The following is a 21,618-nucleotide window of genomic DNA, read 5'->3' as shown; positions in this document are numbered from 1 at the left end:
CAAAACTTCTCTATCATGACTTTTATCCCCAGTGGTGGTAATAAGGGAAATCGTAGCTCATAGATGAATAGGTATACTTCCTTCCAAAGTAAAGTGATAGGGACTGAACTTGGGATTTCATTAATGTAGGAAACTCCTTCTACTAATGAAGATTGACACCTTCTCTGCAACTAGGTGGCTCAGTGGATAAGCCCCAGGCCTGGAGTCAGGAAGACCTAAATTCAAATCCAGCCTCAGACACTTACTAGCTATGTGACCCTGGGCAAGTCACTGAACCCTGTTTGCCTTAGTTTCCTCATCTGTCAAATGAGCTGGAGAAGGAAATGGCAAACCGCTCGAGTATCTTTGCCAAGAAAACCCCAAATGGGGTCATGAAGAGTTGGATACAACTGAAGGGACTGAACAACTGAGGTTGCTCAGTGACTTGCTCAGTGACTCAGTGAAGTAACTTGCCCAATCACACAGCCAATATGTCAAAGCTGGGACTCGATCTCAGGTCTTTCTGGCTTTGAGGCCCACACTATACCCATTATACCACACTTTCTCTTGGTTCTTTCCAAAACAACTAAAAATAAATTCATCCGTCTTCTTGGCTTTGAAAGCAGAAAGGCAGAAATGAAACTAAGACAGCTCCCAAGAATTGACGCTTTGAAGTAATGTTAAGGGATCCAATTATTTTGTTTCGACTACAGGGTCATGTTCAGATGACCCAGAAGAGAAAAGTAAAGCAAACCGGACAAGTCAGGGAGATGGCCACGATGCTATAAAACTACACTCTATCCTCTGGAATGTATTATGAGGTTCAATAGTCTTGGCAAATAGCAGGATGGAATAGTCAAATAAAGGTCAATTTTGCCACTCCCCTAGAGTCACAGTTGAACAATAATTTAGGACTTCAATTCTTAAACCAAGTACTAGAATTAGAGATACTGAAATCAGGATTTTGGGTGCTACCATATGAATTCACAGAATGTCAGGGCCCAGAGGAACCTCAAAGGTCATCTAGTTCTACTCTTTTATTTTACAGATAAGGGGCCTTACAGCAATCTGTTGAGGTAAGTATTATAGGTATTATTAAATAAATACATCCTATAAAGAAGGAATTTTAGGCTTACACAGATGTAATGACTTTCCCAAGGTCAAACAGATAGTAAGTTGCAGACCTAAGTCTTGAACTGAGGTCTCCTGCATCCCACTACGGTGTTCTTTCCATGGTAACCCCCCACCCACCCTTACCCTGTACCTTAATTTGCATGTCTTTAATGCTAAAGTATGAGATTAAGGTGACTTGGGAGAATGTATTAGAACATCAGATTACACAGAAATGCTAAAGGTCAAATCCACAGTACTCTATCACCAAGAGCTTTTTGAGAGAGTGAGAGGTGTCATACTTTTGGAGGTGGTTGTGCAGGGCAGGAACAATGTAAATTATATAATAAGATTGTAATTTTCTTTCTACTTACATAACCACTACTTCTCAGCCTCCTTTAGTAGATCACTACTCATAACATACTCTCTAGCTGTGGTTTTTCTCTTAGGCTCTGTCTTGGGTTCTTTTTTTTTTCTATATACTTTCATTATCAGCTCCCATAGGTTCAATGATCACTTGTATGTAAATGACATCTAGATAAATACAACCAGCCTTTTAGTCTCTCTCCTTTCACCAAATGCCTATGGGAAAATTCAGATTATACATCCCATAGGCATCTCAAACTCCCTTTATCCAAAATAGAAATCATTACCTTTCCCACAAAATCCTCCCTCTTCTGAACCTCTGTTTTTATCAAGGGCACCACCATTTTTGCAGTCTCTCAGGATGAAAGCTTCGGCACATCCTCAACTCTTCACTCTCCCTCGTTTCACATATTCAATTAGTTGCCAAGTCTTGTTAATTTCACCTTCCCAATATCTCTTGAAACCATTTGCCTCTCTATGCTCACATTACCCCAGTTCAGGCAATTGAAATAATCAGATTGATTCTTTGTCTTTTTTATTGATACTATTTACAATTAATTGATTTTTGTCCTAAATCATGATTCTTCATCTCTGAACTTAATTCAGAAATTTAGTTGGCCTGTAATGAATTAAGTTTAGAAATCTAATTCTCCTGTTAATTATTGTTCTGTTCTTGTGTGAAGGAAATCTGTTGTTACCTTGGAAGGTTGCAGGTGGATACCAGGGACCCTGGTCTAGTATCTTTACACCACCAAGCTATCTTTCATGAATGTCTGGTTTGTTATCCAAAAAACGTCTGATTTGCTATCTCAGTCCTTTAAGATGCTCAAACAATGAACATTTCTTAATCACAGAAGGGAAGGAGGGTGTTGTTACTAGCTCTCATTCCCAATTTCCACCCAATCATATTGTCTTCCATCTATGATGCTTCCTGTTCTCTGTACACCCCCAAACTATAAAAAAGTGTTGTTAAACTGGGTCTTAGCTTTGTTGGGGAAGCTGAGATCCTACTTATTGGTAAATTCAAGCTTTACTAATGAATTATTCATGCTAAAAACTTTGTGCCTCAGTCTATCATAATTTTTTTTAACTGTTACACCATAATTACCACTTGCCTAGACTATTTCAAGAGCCTCCTAATTGGTATCCCTGCCCCAAATCTCTCCCAACTCTAGTCCACCTTCTATACAGCTGCCAAAGTGAGAGCATTGGTCTGATCATGTCATTCCCTTCCTCGTTAGACTCCAGGGATTTCCTAATACTTCTCAGATCAAGCACAAGTATCTCTATCATTTAAAACTTTACAACCTGGCTCCCCTTCATGTATTCTGCATGCCAGGCTCACTTGGCTACTTGCTGATCAGCCAAGTTCCACCTACCATCTCTGTGTCTTTGTTCAGGCTGTGCCCCATGCCTAGAGTACAATCCTTTGTTACCACAATCGTGGGCTACCTGCAAAGCTCACTTTTACTGCTTTCTCCTCATAAGGCCTTTTTTTGATCTCCCTAGCTTTTGATGCTTCCTTCCTTGTATTTTTAAAAATTTGTTTATTTTGTATGTACTTCTATGGGAATATATTGTCTACTCCAACTCCCCACCGCTACAATCCTTCAGTCCTTGAGGGCAGGGATTTTTTCATCTATGTCTTGGATTCTCCACCACCTAGCCAGTACCTTACACATAACAAGTCCTCAACAAATGCCTGTTTACTGTTTGATTGGAAGGATTAGAAATCATCTAATTCAAATCCCTGAGACCTAAGGAAATTAAATGACTTGGTTACTACCCAGGTCCTAGGTTCTCCAATTCCAAATCTAGAACTCTTTTACCATTTGTTAGCCTTTAAAAGAATAATCATATTTTATTTTTAAAAAAGAGAGACTTTTCAATCAATGCTTTCATCATTACAACTGACCAACCTAAGTTAACTCTCTAATTCTGTTAATTACCTTGTTTATTTTGAGCTAATATATTCCACTATTCCATTTTGATGAACTTTACTAAACAGAACTCTCATTTCTTGAAAGGTTTCATGTTTCCAAAACAGACATATTCATTCTCATGGAACAATTTATACACTGGATTTGTCCAAACAAATTCAACAAGTCAATAACATATGAACATGTTAATAGCATACCTGAAACCAATATTACCAATATTATATATAAAACTATAAAATTTACAAAGTGCATTACATATATTATCTTAATTGATCATCCCAATAAACCTATGATGTAAGTACCATTATTATCCCCACTTAATACATGAAGAAACAGAGGCTGAGAGAAGCTAAGTGACTGGTCCAAGATCACATGGTCAGTAAGTGTCTGGGACAGGACTCAAATTCAGGTCTTCCTAACTCCAAGTCAAGAGATCTTTCTAATGTACCATATATCTGCCTGATATAACTTTTGGAAATTAATGATGAGTTAAATAAGGTGAATTTTAAGCATCTCTTCAAGATATATAATTTCAAAAACATAGAAAAAAATGCTGTCAGAGAAGCAGAACCCATAAATATAGTAATGATACATTAAAAGTAAAAAACAATCAGTGTAATTCAAAATGTCTTTTTAACTTATTTCTCTTGGCCAACAGCGTGGTAAAATGGAAAGAGCATTGTATTTTCAGTCTGAAGGGCCTGTTTTGGGGAACCTAGCTCTATTACTTAGCACGTAGGTGACCTTGGACAAGTTATAAACTTCCTAGGCCTTGGTTTCATCTCTAAAATAAAGGAGCTGGACTAGATAATGTCTAAGTTCCCTTCCAGCTCTAAATCCTAAGATTCTATGACAAAAACCAACATGCTTTTTTGGGAGAAAGAAAAAGAAATCTTTTCTGAATGTTTTTTAAAAAAAATACACAAAACTCCTAACACAAATAAGAAGGAAGTTCTCTATTATTCATTATATGATATATTCTTCAGCTGTTTTCTGGGAAATATTTTTGTTCTTATGAACAATAGCATACCACAAAACAGAAAAAAAAAAGGAAGCTGTATCAATAGGCAACAAATACATGGCTCACTTTAGGTTTTCTATTCATTTTTTTAAAGAAAATTTAAGGTCTTACCGTCTGCAATTTCTGCAAAGCTTTCTAACAACATCCAGGGTGATTTCCTTGCAGAAACTGAGTTTCACACACTCCAAAGTGACATGGCAATAGCTAGCCAACAAACTAACCCTGGAAAGGGAGCAAACAAAATGGGATAAAGGAATACAAGTCAGTTAGGACACCAAGCCAGATTTGGTTTTTATGGCTTCCTTCTCGTCAACAGTTATCTCAAATCACTCTAGCCAAAAATTTCATATTGGCCCCTACTAAATTTAAGGGCCTTCTTATGCCTTCTTCCCCTTTTCTTTCAGCTACTCATCATTTCCTTCTTTTCCTGCTGTTCTCATTACTAAGCTGAGGGAACAGAAGCTTCTCTTTATATCCAATGTGCACAGTTATAAAATTTTACTATAAAATTTTATATATAAAATATATATATTATAAAATTTTATATATAAAAAAATTATAAAATTTTACCAAAAAAATTACTTGAAAATCAAACAGAAAGAGAAAAGAATCTAGAGGGAAAGTATTACTTTGAACCCCTGAACAATCAGTCCACAAGCCTACTCTTCTCCAGGCACTGTGCTAAGCACTAGGGATACAAAGAAAGGCAAAAAATGGCCAGTCCCTATTGGGAAGAGACAACAAGCAAGCAACTATATATAAATAAGACGTATACAGGACAAATAGGAGATCATCTCAGTGGGAAGGCACCAAGATTTAAGAACTGAGATGCAGATAGCATCTTCCTTCATATGTCCTTTGTAGTTAATTTGGGTATTTATAATAGTCAAAATGACTTATTCTCTCAAAGTCATTCTTGAAACAAAATTGTTGTTGCTGTATACAACATTATCTTGGTTCTGCTCATTTCACTCATCACTATTTCATGCAAGTCTATGATCGAGCTCATCATTTCTTATACCACAACAGTATTCCATCACAATCATATACCACAACTTGTTCATCCAGAGAAAGAATGGATAAATAGAAGTATGTATAGAATGGTTTATATATATATATATATACACACACATATATATATACACATATATACATATTTATGTCTAATGGTAACTATGTCTAGGGCAGGGATGGGAGAGGGAAGGAAAAAAGGGGGAAAAAAGAAATTTGCATGATGACTTTATTATATATTTAAAAGGAATAATAAGTTGTACAAAATAGATTTGCAGTTTCATACACAATCTTTTTTTATTATACTACATCATGGAAATGTTTGTTTTATTCTATAAATTAAAAATTAAATGAATCTTAAAATTAAAAAAAGAACTGAGAAAGATTTCTTGAAGCAGTTTGAACTTCAGCTGAGAATTGAAGGAAGATAGAAGGTGGTGATAAGGAGAGAGAAAGTTCAGGCATTGGGAACAGCCAGCGAGTCAGAAGATGGAGTACGTTGTGTGAGGAACAGAAAGGAGGCTAGTGTCGCTGAGTGGAGGAATACTTGGAGGAGGAGGAAGGTATAAAAAGACTAAAACGATAGAAAAGGTCAGGTCATGAAGGACTTTAAAATCCCAAAAGAGAATTTTATATTTGATCCTGGGGGTAATAGGGAGCCACTGGAGTTTATTGAATAGAGGGCAGATATTGATTAGGCAGTGATATATGAACTCAAGACATCAAAGGCATTTTAAGGTATATGGAACAGATATCTACATGTACTCCTCAAATTATATTTATTTATATGCTTAAGTGTTGTATACTCGATAGACTATAAGCTCCCTGAGGACACAAACTGTGTTGTATCTTTGTGTCCTTAGCACATTGAACATAGTTGGTTTACTGAATGAATAAATGAACAAAATTTCTGAGAACCTAATTAAACACACATGAGGTTGCAGAAGGAAAACAGTTGAAAATTTATGTTTAGTAAAATCTTTTTTTATTGTACTTCTAACTGAAAGAGAAACTTAAGAATTCCAAATGTTAACAGTGATCATTTTCATAAACATACTGTTCATATTCTTAGTCAACCAAATAAGTAAAACTAAAGGTGTTAAACCTATGATGCCTTTAATTACTATTTATTTCACTTCAATCACGAATTATTCAGTTCACTTCAAAATCCTATATTTATCAGGTTCTCAGATTTCAGTACCATGAAGATATACATGGGTGCAGGGAGAGAAAGGAGAAGGAAAATCCAGAATAGAACCAGACTGAGTAGAAGGTGGATCGTCAGATACAAGAACTGGGAATAATATAATATTCGAATGTTGAGTCTTTATCTACCCTGACAGTGTCAAAGGAAGGATAAGGCAATGAAATGTAGAAGAGCTCAATATGAATATAATAATACTAGCACTTATAAAACAACCCAATAGAGTTTTAATTCTAAATTCATAGTGATTATTTTCCATATCACTAAATTAGGGGTCATATGCCTATAGTGTGTACATATATCCTGCTAATCATGGTGTAGAATATATATGTGGGAGGGGGGAAAGGGGGAAGAATTAATTCAAGCTTAGGCTGCTTCAAAAGCATCAGTTGTTCAGAGTAAGAAGCAGTATGATATACTGGAAACAGTCAGGAAAGCTGCGTTCAAATCCTAGCTCTGATACAAACTATATGATCATCATATGTTTTTTGGATTTCTGGAGCTTCAGTTTCTTCATCTGTAAAATGGAGATAATTATACTGGTACTATCTAAGCAAAGTGCTTTGACAGTCAGTCAGCAAGCATTTATTAAACGTTTACTATATGCTAGGCGCTGGAGATACAAAGAAAGGCTAAAAGACAATCTCTGATCTCAAGGAGCTCACAATTATGATTAATATCACTGCTATTGTTTGATATTATGGTCCCACTGTATACTGCCATGGTGAGAACACACCTGGGGTACTGTGTTTTGATGAGGATGCCATGTTTTTGGAAGGATGTCAACAAACTAGAGTGTATCCAGAGGATGACCATCATGTTAGTGCAAGGAATCAAAATTATACCATGCAGGAATCAGGTAAAAGAATGGAACATTAAACCCTAAGACGAAAAAATTATTTAGGGGCAAAATTATTGCTATCTTCAAATAGTTCATGTTGTCATGTGAAAGGAGTCAAAGTGTAGTCCTAAAGGGCATAATTAGGGATATTGGGAGGAAGTTCTAGAATTGAAAATTTAGGCTTGTTGTAAGGAAAAATTGCCTAATAATCAGAAATATCCAAATAGACTCTCAGAAGGTAGTGGGCTCCCCATCCCTGAAGGTTTTCAGTCAGAGGCTAGACAAGCATTTCTCCAAATTGTTTTGGAGGAAATTTTTGCCCAGGTATGAGTTGAACTGACTGAACTCTGAGGTCTCTGGCAACTCTGAGATTCTATGATAGCAGGAATAAATTTAATGACTGATACGTAGGTTCAAAAAGTCAATTGCACAAGTACAAGGTCAAAAAAGCAAGGTGACCAGACACACAGTGTGAAAAGACAATGTGTTTGAGTGGACTATAAGCTTAACACAAATCAATAATGGTATATGGCAGCCAAAAAAAGAGTTAAATTGCAATGAGAGAAAGCATCCAGGACAAGGAAAGTGAAAGGTAAGCAGTAATCTGTCAGACCTTGTCAGACCACATTCAAAGTACTGTATTCTATTTCAGAAGCCACCTTTTAGGAAGGACATTGGTAATCTGGAGAGTGTCCAGAGGAATGTAGGCAAGATAGTCAAAGCATCTTGAGTTCATGCCAAAGGAGGATCAGATGAGAAAACTAAGAATGATTATTCTAAAAAGAAGATTTAGAGGGGGCAAGATAACCATCTTCAAGTATTTGAGGGATTAGAGGAAGCTCTAAAAGTGGACTTGGTCTGTTCTGGTTGCCCTCAAAGAAAAGAACTTGCAATAATGCATGGATGTTGAAAAGAGGGAAACTGAGGTTTTATTTAAGGGGAATAAAACTTTCTAAAACTGAGAGCTGTTCAAAAGTGGAACAGACTAACTTAGGAGAACATGAGTTCCTTGTGGCATCTAAGTAGCATAGTGGACAGAGCTCTGGGCCTGGAGTCAGGAAGATCTGAGTTCAAATCCAGCCTTAGACACTTCCTAGCTGTGTGACCCTGGGCAAGGTACTTAACCACTGTCTACCTCATACCCTTATCTTTAAATAGGGATAATGAGAGCACAGGGAAGCTAGGTGGCACAGTGGATAGAGTGCCAGACCTGGAGTCAGGAAGACTCATCTTCCTGAGTTCAAATACTGCCTCAGACACTTTTTATTCGTGTGTGACCCTGGGCAAGTTACTTTCCCCTGTTTGCCTCAGTTTCCTCAACTTTAAATGGAGATAATAATAGCATGTACGTCCCAGGGCTGCTGTGAGAATGCAACGAGATAAAGTATTTAGCCTAGTGCCTGGCACATAATAAGTGCTATATAAATGTTAGCTGCTATTATTGTTGATTTTATTCCTTCTCACTAGCGATCTAAATGCAGAGACTGAACAACCACTTATAAAATGTTGTTGAGAGGATTTTTGTTCCTGTTTGGGTTAGAATAAATGCCCCTGAGATTCCTTCCAACTCGAAGATTCTGTGATTCTATGACAATGGAGCCTTCCAATATTGCTTCAGGTTTCATGTGATATAAATCAGTCAACAGCAAGCATTTATCAAGTGCCTACTAAGTGCCAGGCACTGGAAATGTGAAGACAAAAAAAAATGAAACAATTCAAGCTCTCAAGCACTTAATATTCTACTGGGGGAGATAATATGTACACATACAGTTACAAGCAAAATAAATATAAAGTAGTTAAACACAAGGTAGAAGTTTGCTGACTAAATAACTTCATAATAAAGTCATTATTAAGGGAGAACATTAGCAGTTGGGAAAACCAGGAAGGTTCAACTGTGTCTTGAAGGTTAGGGATACTATGAAACAGAGGTAAGAAAAGAATGTATTCTAGGCATGGGGCATGGATGGTGCAAAGTCACAGATGAGAAATTACGGGCCATATACAATGAACAGAAAGAACTCATATATACATATATATATATGTTTTATATATGTGTGTGTGTTTTATGTATATATATAAAATATTACTGAGAGGTAATAGAGAGCCATCAGAGTTTATTGAGCAGAGGAGAAACATATTTAGGTATCTGTTTAAGGAAAATCACTTAAGACACTGTGTGAGGCATAGATTGGAGTAAGGAGGGACCTAAAGAAGAAAGGAATATCCATTGGAAGGCCACTACCAAATCAAGGCAAGAGGTCATGAGGTCCTGAACTAATGTGGTGACTGTGTAAATAGAAATAAGTCAGATATAAGATGTCAATGAAGCAGAAACAGTAGTATTTGGCAAATAACTGGATATGAGATGTGAGGGAGAGTGAGGAGATGAGAAAAATACCGAGGCTACAAACCTAGAAGACTGAAAGAATGGTGCCTTGAAAGAAACAGAGCCATTTGGAAGAAGGGAGAGGGACATGTTTCAGGGAAAATATAATGATTTCTACTTTGGATATGTTGAGTTTCATATGCGTAGGGAACCTCAGGTTGGAAATATCTACCAGGTAGCTGTTAATGAAAGATGAAGGCAGAGTAGAGAGACTTGGGCTGGACTTATAGATATACAAGCTGTCTGCACAGAAGTAATAACTTCATGACAGCTGATTAGGTCCCCAAGAGGAAAAGGTCATAGAGGAGGACAGAGCATAGAGAGGACAGAACCTGGACATATAACCAATAGGTAGGGAGGATATGGAGGAAGATGTAGCAAAAGAGACCAAGAAGAAGTAGTCGGATAGGTGTGAGGGTACCCAAGAGAAAAGTCACCAAAACTCAGAGAGAAGAAAGCATCCAAGAGGAAAAGGTGGTCATCAGGGATCAATGATACAGTCTTTCTCTGTAGAGAAGGATAAAGATTATTACAACTTGAGGGAGATAATAATTTTGACATGCTTTGTCCTGATTAGACCATATTTAGAGTACCATGCTCACTTATGGGTGGCACACTTTAGAACACAACCAGGAAAGGATAATCATAAATGCCAAGAAGCCTGGAAAGCCTACCAATATGGCAGTTCAGAGAAACTTGGGGGTTTTAGATTTAGAATGGACATTATAACTAGCTTCGTGTATTTGAAAGGTTCTCATTTAAAAGAATGACTAAATTTGTTCTCTTTGGCCCCACAGGGCAAGAGAAATAATAAGTAAAAGCTGCAGAGAGGCATATTTCATTTTGATATAAGGTTAAAACTTCATAATAATTAGAGCTATCCCAAAGTAGAACAGGCTATATTCTGAGGTAGTGAGTTTCCCATCACTGAAAGTCTTCAAGCAGTAGCTAGATGACTAGTTATTGGAGATGAAGAAGAGGAGGTTCCTGTTTGGTTGTGAATAAAACTAGATGACCTCTAAGGTCCCTTCCAGCTAGGGAATTCTGTGATTCTTTAAGGCTAGCCGCAGTAAAAATCATCCAAAGTGTAAGGCCCGGAAGAGAGGTAAGAGAATGAGCATGAGTGATAATGGATTTTTCCCTAGAAATCTCTAAGAGGAGAATGGATTCTGGAGCTTTCTGATTCAGTTTGTATTGTAGGCTGGATTTTTTAAAGTTCATAAATGAATAGTGTTTTATGGTCCTGATGAACCTAAGTGAAGTTGCCAAGATGGAACTCAAAGCCCAATTCCCATCTTGAGCCCTGAAGGCTGAATTAGAAAGGGTATCTTCCTGACCTCAATATAAATCCATGACTTTCACAAAGGAGAGAAAAAAGTACTCCAGATGGTCTGTATTAAAAGCATGAAATTCTTCCAGACTTAGGAACAACTCGTTAATTATGAAATCTATTTTGCTTGCTAAATATATTTCTAAACGCAAACATGAAACTCAAATTGACTACACTGCCCAGAATGTTTGCTCATAACTACCTATTCATAGAAATAGCTGTTTGAATTTGAGTATAGAAAGTACCAATAAATATACTTCCATTATTTAGGGATAGGAAATGGACCTGTGATTTCATTAGGATAAATAAAAATGTACCAGTAAATGTTTTTTTCTAAACTTAATAGAACTAGAATATTTTTCCCTCAGCATTTATTAGGTACCTTCACAAATTTCCTACTAGAATATCTCACTATGGCACAGAAGTGATTCTAGTTTCTTTTTTTTAATATCATTGCTATCTTTTCAACTTACATCAAGTCATTACCAAATGATGTATCCCCATGAGTCCTCCTTTATAATAAAGAAAAACAGTTTAACAAAACCAACCCAAAATGACTATGCCTTATAGTATTGGTGGCATTTTAAAGTTTTCTACAGTTTCCCACATCTCTACTGAAAGGACAGAACCAAGTATCCTTCTTTATCCTATGGGAACAAGATCTGACCAAGAGTCCTTGAAGGCTATGTGCCAGGGGAGAAAAAGCTCTCCCAGGTTCTAGCATGCTAAAAAGGCTTCCATTATATTTCCTGGTACAGTATGTGGGTGCTATCTGAGGACCACATTCCAATTAAGTATGGAGAGACTCATTGCTATCAGGTGGAATACTGTGGGACAATTTTTTTTTTAACAGTGGCAAGTCATGAAACAAAAAAAGGATGCAAAATGACCTCAGTGCTATATATTCCCTTCCCCTCTGCTTTCCTCTGCTGTCTTCCCTTCAGCCATCCATACAGGTCTTCTTGCCATCTGACCAGACACTGTTGATGGACCAGCATCCTATGTAGAAGACTTACCAAATCATTGCTATTAATTCTCGGGGAAGCTAATTTATTCTGCTTTGGAACTCTTGCCCTGAGGTTGAGTTGTCTTAACTAGTGACTAAATGAGTACAACTTTGACTAGCCCACTATATCTAGGCAGCCCATGTCCAGACCAGACTGTATTTTATAGCATGTCTAGATATCCATGTGGACCATTTATCATTTGTCTTGCTGCTCTGTGTTCCTCTCCTACATTATTCCCCATTGTTTCTCATCTCTTGCTCTGAACATAGTGTTCAACACTTTGGGTATGTCAACTGATTGTTCTATTGATCAGTTAACCATCCCTATGATTTTCTAGAAAAAGACCCCTTCCCAAGATACCATTACCATCCTATATGTGTTGACTTCCCCAATTAGAACATAAAGTTCTTGAGAGACCTTGCTTTTCATCACATTTTAAAAATTTCTTATCTAAGTATTAAATACTGTTACATAGTAAATACAATTTTTTTATTATGGTGGTAGAGTGTAAATGGTAAAAACTGATGAAATGTGCTAAAAAATCACAGTTTGGGGGCAATAAAATAACAATATTTAGGTACTAGTACTCTAAAATATGAGATCCTTATTTAATGACAAGTTGACATACTAATGGAAGAAATGAACCATATAAATATTGGCATTCTCAATATAAATGAAACCAGGAGATATAAGGAGAATGAAGCTAAATGGAGGGATAGTTAATAGGTTCTCTTTGGAGAGTGAAAAATAAAGGTTGAATCTGAGTCAATTTCATCACGCATCAAAAGGCAGCAAAATCATTACTTCATGGGACACCTGGTTCTATTGTACTTCAGTGCTCGTGATATACATAAGCAAACTGAATACCACGAAGATAACTGTGGCTTATGTGCAAAGAGACATTGCAGAGGATAAGAAAGTAGAGATTTTACAAAAAACTTGTAGAACCCCCCCAAATTGAATCAATACCAGCTTGAATATCTAGTGACTTCAATGCAAAAGGGAGCCTGGGGAAGGATGGCAAATATAAAAATGCATTTGCCATATACACACATATGTAAATATATATATATACACACATACACACATATGCATGTGTATATAGAAAGATAAGGATATAGAGATAGATTTAGATATGTAGACATACTGCCTATAGATACATATAGATTGTTATGTCTATATATCTACATATAAATATATGTGTGTATGTATATGTGTGTATACATATATGTAAATACTGAAGAAAACTGGGAGATCCTAGTGAACACTAAAAATTGCACAAAAATGCAATTGAGTATATTAATGCACAGGAAGTAATTAGTTATTAATATAAGTTATTCCAATTCACCTATTAGTGTATAGGCAGACCATTAATTTCTTAGACTACATATCAAAGCAGGCATCAAATTTGAAGAAAGGATGTAGGTAAGAAGGACATATGTGATGCAATTACAAAGTTCCAACTGGTCGTATTCAAACAAACTACTGATGCTAAAAAACGGTAAAGGAACAGTGACATTGACTAATACCACATCATATGAAGGCAACTGCCTCAATAAGGAAGCTGAAAAAAACAGTGTAAATCTCATCAACCAGAAAACTCTCGATTGAAGCAGAGATAAACAGCCAAAGTGAACACTGGGTTTAGAATATAAAGTCAATTTCAAAACTTTATGGAAGAGAATGTGAGAGGCCATATGACACTGTGGATAGAGAGCCAGCCTTCAAGACAGGAAGACAAGTGTTCAAGCCCATCTTCTGACACTTACTGCCTAAATGACACTGGGCAAACTACTTAACCTTACTACCAATGTAAGATACAAGACAGCTGCCAATCAGCATTGATAAAAGAGAGTTTCCTTACTGGTAGTTCCCTGCACCAAGGAAATCACAGAAATGTGTTTTTTTTTAATGAAGAGGATGGTAGAAAATTGATGATATTGATGCATAAAACAATGAGGAGAGGGGACAAAATTTTTAAGAAAACTTGGTCTGAGATCCAATTTCTCTAGATAATTTCAAGAACATTTAAAGATGCAGTTGGAATGTGAATAACATGGAAAAAAAGATGTCTCAGAATTTCTTTATCTTTTTTATTAACGACAGCGGAGATACTATATATGTACTCTAACATCTCAGTCCCCAATGTGCTGAATTAGGAAACAGGAATAGAACTGAGAAAATGAATACAAGAAGTAGTGGGATAATACCTGTGCAAGTACCAGACATAGAGTATACTGAGGAATATAAAAAAGGGATTTGTTCAAAATGAATGCAAAAAATCATAGACAGCATTGTGACCAAACAAAAACAATAATCAAGAGGGCATCAATAACTACCGACTCATATGCCTCCATTTTCAACCTACATATCTTTATGGGGATGATCTGTGCACATTATCACATGCATCCTCAATAAAAACATGAGAAGGGAACTGGAAGGCTTTTGTAAATTATATTATAGAGCAGTAGTATCACACTTAAATAGAAACAGATCCCTGCAGGTGACATATTGACTTAGAACACTGGAAATCACCATTACCTATGTTTTATTGTATTTTTATTTATTTTGTTAGACATTTCCCAATTACATTCTAATCCAGTTCATTTTTGGGAATTTTGCAGGCAGTGAGTTTGACATCTCTCTTCTAGAGCATACTATGACTTCATATAAACGAATTAAAAGGCAAAGAACACAAGATCCCACTATGTTTACTCTTTATTGATTATAAAAAGGCATTTGATTTGGTGGAACAAAATGATCTTTAAACATCTTGAAGAATAAAAGTCCTAAAAGACTTTCCTTAAAGACAAGGTGTTTTTCAGTATATGTTATGACCATACAAGATTTCCTGAAAAATTCAAAGCAGTGATATCTTTGTTCAGATGGAGATGACTTTTGTGATCTCTGATTGTTATTATGAGGCAATATATACATCAGGAAGATGGTTTGATTACCAATGGTATTTGTCTCAGTCATGGAGGATATCCTCCATAAAATAGAAGGATTCCCTATTGATGATGAAATCCCCCAGAGATTCTGTGGGTTACGTGATGAATTAATCAAGTCTCAGAATTCTGTGGAACCTCCTAAATGAGATTCACAACCATTTGAAAATTCACACTGGAATAATCAAGTGGATGAAAGATGCCTACTGACATTTGTATTATGGAATTGAATGGGCAGCCCACTGAGTTGATCTATCACTACTTTTATTTTGACCAGACTCTAAGATGGACTTTGAGCTGGGCACAGAATTAAAAGAATTAAAGGAGGAAGGGAGTGGATAGGATTGTATTTTGGAAATTATCCTTCCAAAGACCACAAGCTCTTCCCTGAAACAAAAATCTATAATTTTAACACCAGTATTCTTGCAGAGATATTATATGGTTGTAATTCAATCAATCAATAAGCATTTATTAAGCACCTACCATGTACCAGGCACACTACTAGATGCCAGGGATAAAGAGAAAAGCAAAACAGTTCCTGCACTCATGGAATTTACATGCTAACAGAGAAAAAAATATGCACATATATAAGCATATATTAAAAAAAATACATACCAAGCAGATACAAGGTAACCCTGGCACGGAAAAATAGAACACTAGCAGCTGGGGGATCTGAAAAGGCCTCCTGCAAAATGAAGAGTTTAACTCAATCTTGAATGAAACTAGAAATTCCAAGAGACAGAGATGATGAAGGAGCGCATTCCAGGCAAGGAGGCAGGGGTAGACTGTGAAAAGACAGAGAAGAGAAGATGGAGCAGCTTGTGTGAGGGAAAGCAATAAGGCCAGTTTGATAGAACTAGAATAAGGAGAGGTATAATATGTAATAAGTCAGGAAAGGCAAGATAGGGTTACTTCATGATGAGTTTTAAAAGACAGATGAAGAAATTATTATTTTATCCTAATGGCAATAGAGAGTCCCTGGAGTTTACTGAGTGGGTGGGTGGAGGACATGATAACATCTGCACATTAGGAAAATCACTTTGGTAGCTCTGTGTAGGAAGTATCAAAGTGGGGATAAACCAGGCAAGGAGAAGGTAATAGACTAGGGTATTGGTTGTGTAAGAGGAGAGAAGAGAATGACAGAGTGAAGAGATGTTATGGAGGTAAAAGCAATAAGATTTTGGAACTGCTTAGATATGTCGGGCAGGGGAGAGGAAGAAGTTAAGGATGACACAAAGATTCTCACCCTGATTTGCTGGAAGAATGGTGATGCCCTTAACTGAAGAGGGAAGTTTGGAAAAGGGAGAGAAGGTCTAGGAAAAGAGGTACTAAGTTCTATTTTGGACATTTCAAATTTGAGATATTTTCAGGATTTTCATTTTAAAATGTCCAGCAGGCAATTAGTGATTTGGGACTATCGTTTTTAGGAGAGAAAGTAGGGCTCAATATATGGATTTAGGAGTCATCTGTGTAGAGACAATAATTAAATCTCTCAAAGCCAATGAGTTCATCAGCTGAGAGATTACAAAGAGAAAAAAGAAGATGACCCAGGACAAATCCCTGGGTTACAACCAAAGAATACAAACTCTAAAGAATCAAAATGGCAGGTCACCTAAAGGGCAATGGAAAGACGTGCCACATTAGTTTATTGCCAAAAATAAAAAAGCAACATAGCATAGGAGAAGGAGAAGTGGGCTAGGAATTAGAAGACAGGTTTTAGCCCTAGCTCAAACACTAGCTAACTATGTGATCTTAGGCAAGTCTTTTAGTTTCCCTTGCCCTCAGTTTCCTGATCTGTATCATGAAGGTGGGGACTAAATGATCACTTCTCTTTCCTGGCCATGATAAAAAACCATGCTGCCTTGCACTCTGGCTATACTCCTCATGCCCTTCCTATCAGGATTTGGATGCTGCCCTGGTACCCTGGGCAGTGAGTATTTGCCTCAGAACCAGGTCCCATGCCACTTCTGTGATATTTCTTACTCTCAAGCCATGGTGGTACCTCCCGCCATCTTCATCCCTCCCTTATTTATTGTCCTACCCTCATTAAAATGTAAGCATCTCAAAGCAGGAGTTGTCTTGCTTGCTTGTTTTTTTGTATCCCCAGTGTTTAGTACATACAGTCTTGGCACATAGTAAGCACTTAATAAATGCTTTTCTTTCATTCATTGTAAGGTCAGTCACTGCCTTCTCTAGAAATCTAATACTCCAAGAATTAGCTATAGCAATCAAGTTTGCTAAAAAAGCACTAAAATTATAGTTTATCATAAAGACTTAAAGAAAGTAATCATTTTAACTGTAATTGGATTTCTTCATGTATGTTTAAGACAGAAAATCAAAGAAGGATGGAAAACTTCTGGCCAAGTAAATTAAAAAAGTACAAATTTTGAATGACATAAATAAGAGAATCAATTTAAGTCAGTCAACTGAAGTATCTCCTGCTTTATGGAATTAGATGCACTCCAGGAAAACTGGCTCTAAAATGAATGCCTTAATAGTGAATTCAATTTTTCCTATTGATTTCTTTCATATAAATCAGGCATATATGTTCCTGTGGAAAAATACCCTGGTAGAATGTCAGTCATCTTTTGTGGAGAAGAAGCAGAGTCAGTCCACCCCAGATGGAAAATTCCTTAGAGAATTATAAGGCTTTCCTTACATGAAGAAGTACTTGGCATAATAGTATAGAAAGAACACTGATACGGGAGTCAGGCTACCTGGATTATTTTAGTCCTGCCTGTGCCAACAACTAGCTTTCTGACTCCAAAACTATGCCTCACCACCACCTTCCTGACATGTCACCATGCTTCTCTCCCCAGGTACCCTACTTTCCACCTCCTCCTTTGGAAACAGTAATCAAGTCAATATTACAAATGCTTCAGGAAGGACATGTCAATCAGTTGCCCTGTAGATCAATATCATCAACTCTGTGACTCCTAAAACTCAAAACTTACTTCCTTGGGCAGCATCCCCCTGTATTATCTTCTGTTAGAATGTGAGTTCTATCAAGGAGGGTTTTTTTTTGCCTCATTGTTTATATTCATTTCTCTTACATTTAACATAGTGCCTGACACATATTAAATTCTTAATAGCTGCATTTTATTCACTCATATAAATGTGAGCTATTATTATTGTTATTATTATACTGACCTTGAAGTAGAGAAAAGAAAATGGGAAAAAGACACAGGAATGACTGGCTCAGCAGATGCAGGGAGGAAAAGGCCAAAGAGACCAACACCATGACTAGAATCAGCAGAATTTACAGTACTATATTCACAAGCTAGCACGAAAGCCTATTAATAATTAGCAAAGGCTCACTTCATGATTATTAGAGTATAGCAGATTAAACTCTAAAAATAAAGGACGACTATCTAATTTACACATCTACATTCCCTCCTGGTGTCTATTGGCAACATGGAGAAGATGACTGAAACACCATAAAAGGAGTTACAAACTTTACCCAGGACTCACTCTCTTTTTGTGGGAAATAGAGAGCAAAAGAAGGACTCAAAATCTGAATAAGCACAACTACATGGTATGTATTCTAAGGGATTCTTGGGTAGCCCTGAACAACAAATAGGCATTTCTTGAGAGGCAACAGAATCAGCCACAGAATAATGAGAGAGACCATAACCAGGGCTACAACTGTGAGTGCATTGAGGACCAGGATGTCCCCTGTTTGTAGGTTGAGATGTCATAGATGCAAGATTAGTGTTTTGTGTAAGGGATGAGCTTGTTGACCTTTGCAGTCCCTTTGATGTACTCTAATGGTCCACACCAGGACAGGCAATTCAGGTCAGGATCACATGCCTCAGAAAGACACAACTCCCTTGACATTGAATGAATAGATCTCAATTAGAGTTGTAAGTAAATCTCTCTGTATCTTGGTGGGAAATCTCCCACAGAGTTTAATGGGAAGATAATTTGGTTCTCACTCTTGAAAGCTTGGTTATTTAGCTGTCCTCTCTTATCTATATTATTCTATTAATGTTTGTTCTTATTTAGTTACCTTTAATTTTAACTCAACCACAAATGATAATATAAAGGCCAAGAGAAAAGTTTCCAGGATACATTAATAGGTTTTCACTGAGTATCCTCAGAATCTATTTTCATGACAAGTGTTTCATGTGAAGGGAGCACAAACATGAAGAATGGCCAGGAGAACAGGGATGGTAGCACTAGCTTCGCATTCCAGTTTCAAACGAGAAAACAGTTCTCAAAATATAAGAAATGTGTGACAAGCAAAGAGAGGCTATGGCTATTGCTTCAAACTATTAAGCCAGCATTATAGCATTTGGGATAGTATGTTGGAATCCCAGGAGCTTAGAGACCATGTAGTTCAACCCTTCATTTTACGAATGAGGAAACGAGAACCCTGGGAGGTTGAGATTTGCCTACAGTTCCACAATTAATAAGTGCCATGGGTAGAATTTGAACCCAAATCCTCTGACCACAAAGTCAGTGTTCTCCTCACTGTACCATGTTGCCTCCTCATCTTTTTGTTCTCCAATCAAAATTACAGAGTGAATGCAATTAATTAATCAATAAGCACTGTGTATACCATTCTTAAAAAGTTTTTTATTCAAATGAAGAGGCAAATATATGTAACTTAAAAGGTCTAGACCGTAACAATCTACATATACTTTAGCTTGAAAATTTGACAAATTGCCTAAATTCAACATAATAAACAAAGAATGTAATTTTGTGATATATATGTGTATGTGTGTATATACATATATATTTCTACATACATGTCTATATATTTATACATACATATATGTGTATATACATACATATGTGTGATAGCAAATATTTATTATGTATTTATTTATATACATATTCCATACATATGTATTTCAAATCAATTGGGTGTTTTACTTAAGACATGAGGGGTAAACATAAATGGAAAACACTGAAGAGACACTAACCTGATAATCCCATGTAAGAGAAACACAAAAGCCAACCAAATAGGGATGTTGCTATGGTTACCATAAAAATGCAACCTGGAATGTTAATGCACTCCCATTCTGAACTAGAAATAGAAAATGTAGCAAAATAAGCTCTTAAGTCTCAGGTCATTCTCTTCTCTGTGTTTTAATTAGAGGGCTCTCAGCCTCTGAAAAATAAGCCCAATGAAGCAAGTGGCCTCATTGAGCCTGCTGGAAAATCTGTCATCATGGTGCTTTGGAGCTTCTGACATACATCAGCTCCATCAGAGATGTGGTCTCTTTTTGTAAAATGGAGATAATTCTTTAATTTAAAAAATAAAACTGACCTGTCCTTGCCTTGAAGTCCACAACTGGTAATGCAGGGAATAGTGCTGCTTATGGCTAATATGAAACTCCCTTGTTTGCCACAAATTATCCGAGAAAATCAGGGGTTTGGAACTGGGACATTTTTTTAACCATCTAACACAAAACAGAGATACCTGACTTTCCTGATCCCTAATTATTTACTAATTTTTTTATTAGAAGTTCATCTGACAAATATTATTTCCAAAGTGTAAATTAATCTGAAATTAAAATATAATAAATAGAATTCATGTTCATATATTAAAAGATATGTGGTACTGGAGATGGGAGTGAGATTATTAGATTTTGGAGACTGTGGAAACTGAGTTCAAATACTGTTTTTTTTCTACTCACTCCCTATGCCAACTTGGGCAAGTGATTTCATATCTTCAGGCTTCAGTGTTTTCATTTGCTGTACTATTTGATCCCTAAGTTCCCTTCCAGCTTTAAATTCTAAAATCTATGGATAGGAAAGTAAAGACAAGCAAATATAGCTAAGTCCTAAATTAAACTAAGAAATGGGATTATTTCTCTCTCTTTTTTTTTTTTTAACCGGTCTTCTTGCTGTTCTTCCAAATTCAAGAAATCTACATTATACTATAAAGGAATCATTTACTACCCCTCCATCTGCAAGATGCCTCTGAAGATCTTTGCTCATTTGAGGGACATTATTTATGGAATTTTATAGAGATAGTTTGTCAAATAGTTGTTTATATTGTTTTGCATTTTCAACTGCATTTGCCTCTGTACTACTGATCCTATTTTATTGCGGGCCTGAATGATACTTGAAATATTTGTTTTCCCCATACCAAAAGCTGCTGCAATATCTCTAATAATCACTAAAGTGTGCTCCTTAAGAGCGACTACTTTTGCACATTTTCTTGAAGTCACACCCATTCTTTAAAACCATAGAATTAAAAATACAACAAGAGAGAGCAATGAAACAAGTGTATGACTTGGAATCCAACACAAAGGACTAACTTTAGCTGGTTAAAATAGTTCATCTCAATTTTATCTGGTCAAGGTAATTCAGTCTCGTGTCAGTAGAAGCACATATACATACCCAAACACTGCTGTCACAAAATAAAATCATTTCAAAATGATTACTCATCCTAAGTAATTCCCATAAGGAGTTCATATACTATGGCCTCCTAATTTAAAAAGGAGGTAGGAACATCTGCTCA

The 21,618-nt window shown here is 36.5% G+C and overlaps 1 protein-coding gene across 1 annotated transcript in view; it reads right to left on the bottom strand.

The window, feature by feature from the left end:
* The window catches only part of LOC114025884, a 176,953-nt gene that overhangs the window by 1,901 nt on the left and 153,434 nt on the right, over positions 1 to 21,618 (bottom strand). Inside the window, exon 14 of the mRNA XM_027839396.1 lies at positions 4,528 to 4,638. Coding sequence (XP_027695197.1) covers positions 4,528 to 4,638 — 111 coding nt within the window. The remainder of the gene's footprint in view (positions 1 to 4,527; positions 4,639 to 21,618) is intronic.

This window comes from Vombatus ursinus, unplaced genomic scaffold (assembly GCF_900497805.2).
Source record: "Vombatus ursinus unplaced genomic scaffold, bare-nosed wombat genome assembly UNPS02014832.1, whole genome shotgun sequence".
Taxonomy (NCBI): Eukaryota; Metazoa; Chordata; class Mammalia; order Diprotodontia; family Vombatidae; genus Vombatus; species Vombatus ursinus.
The sequence above is the reverse complement of the archived record's forward strand: the minus strand, read 5'-3'. Positions and strand labels throughout refer to the sequence as shown.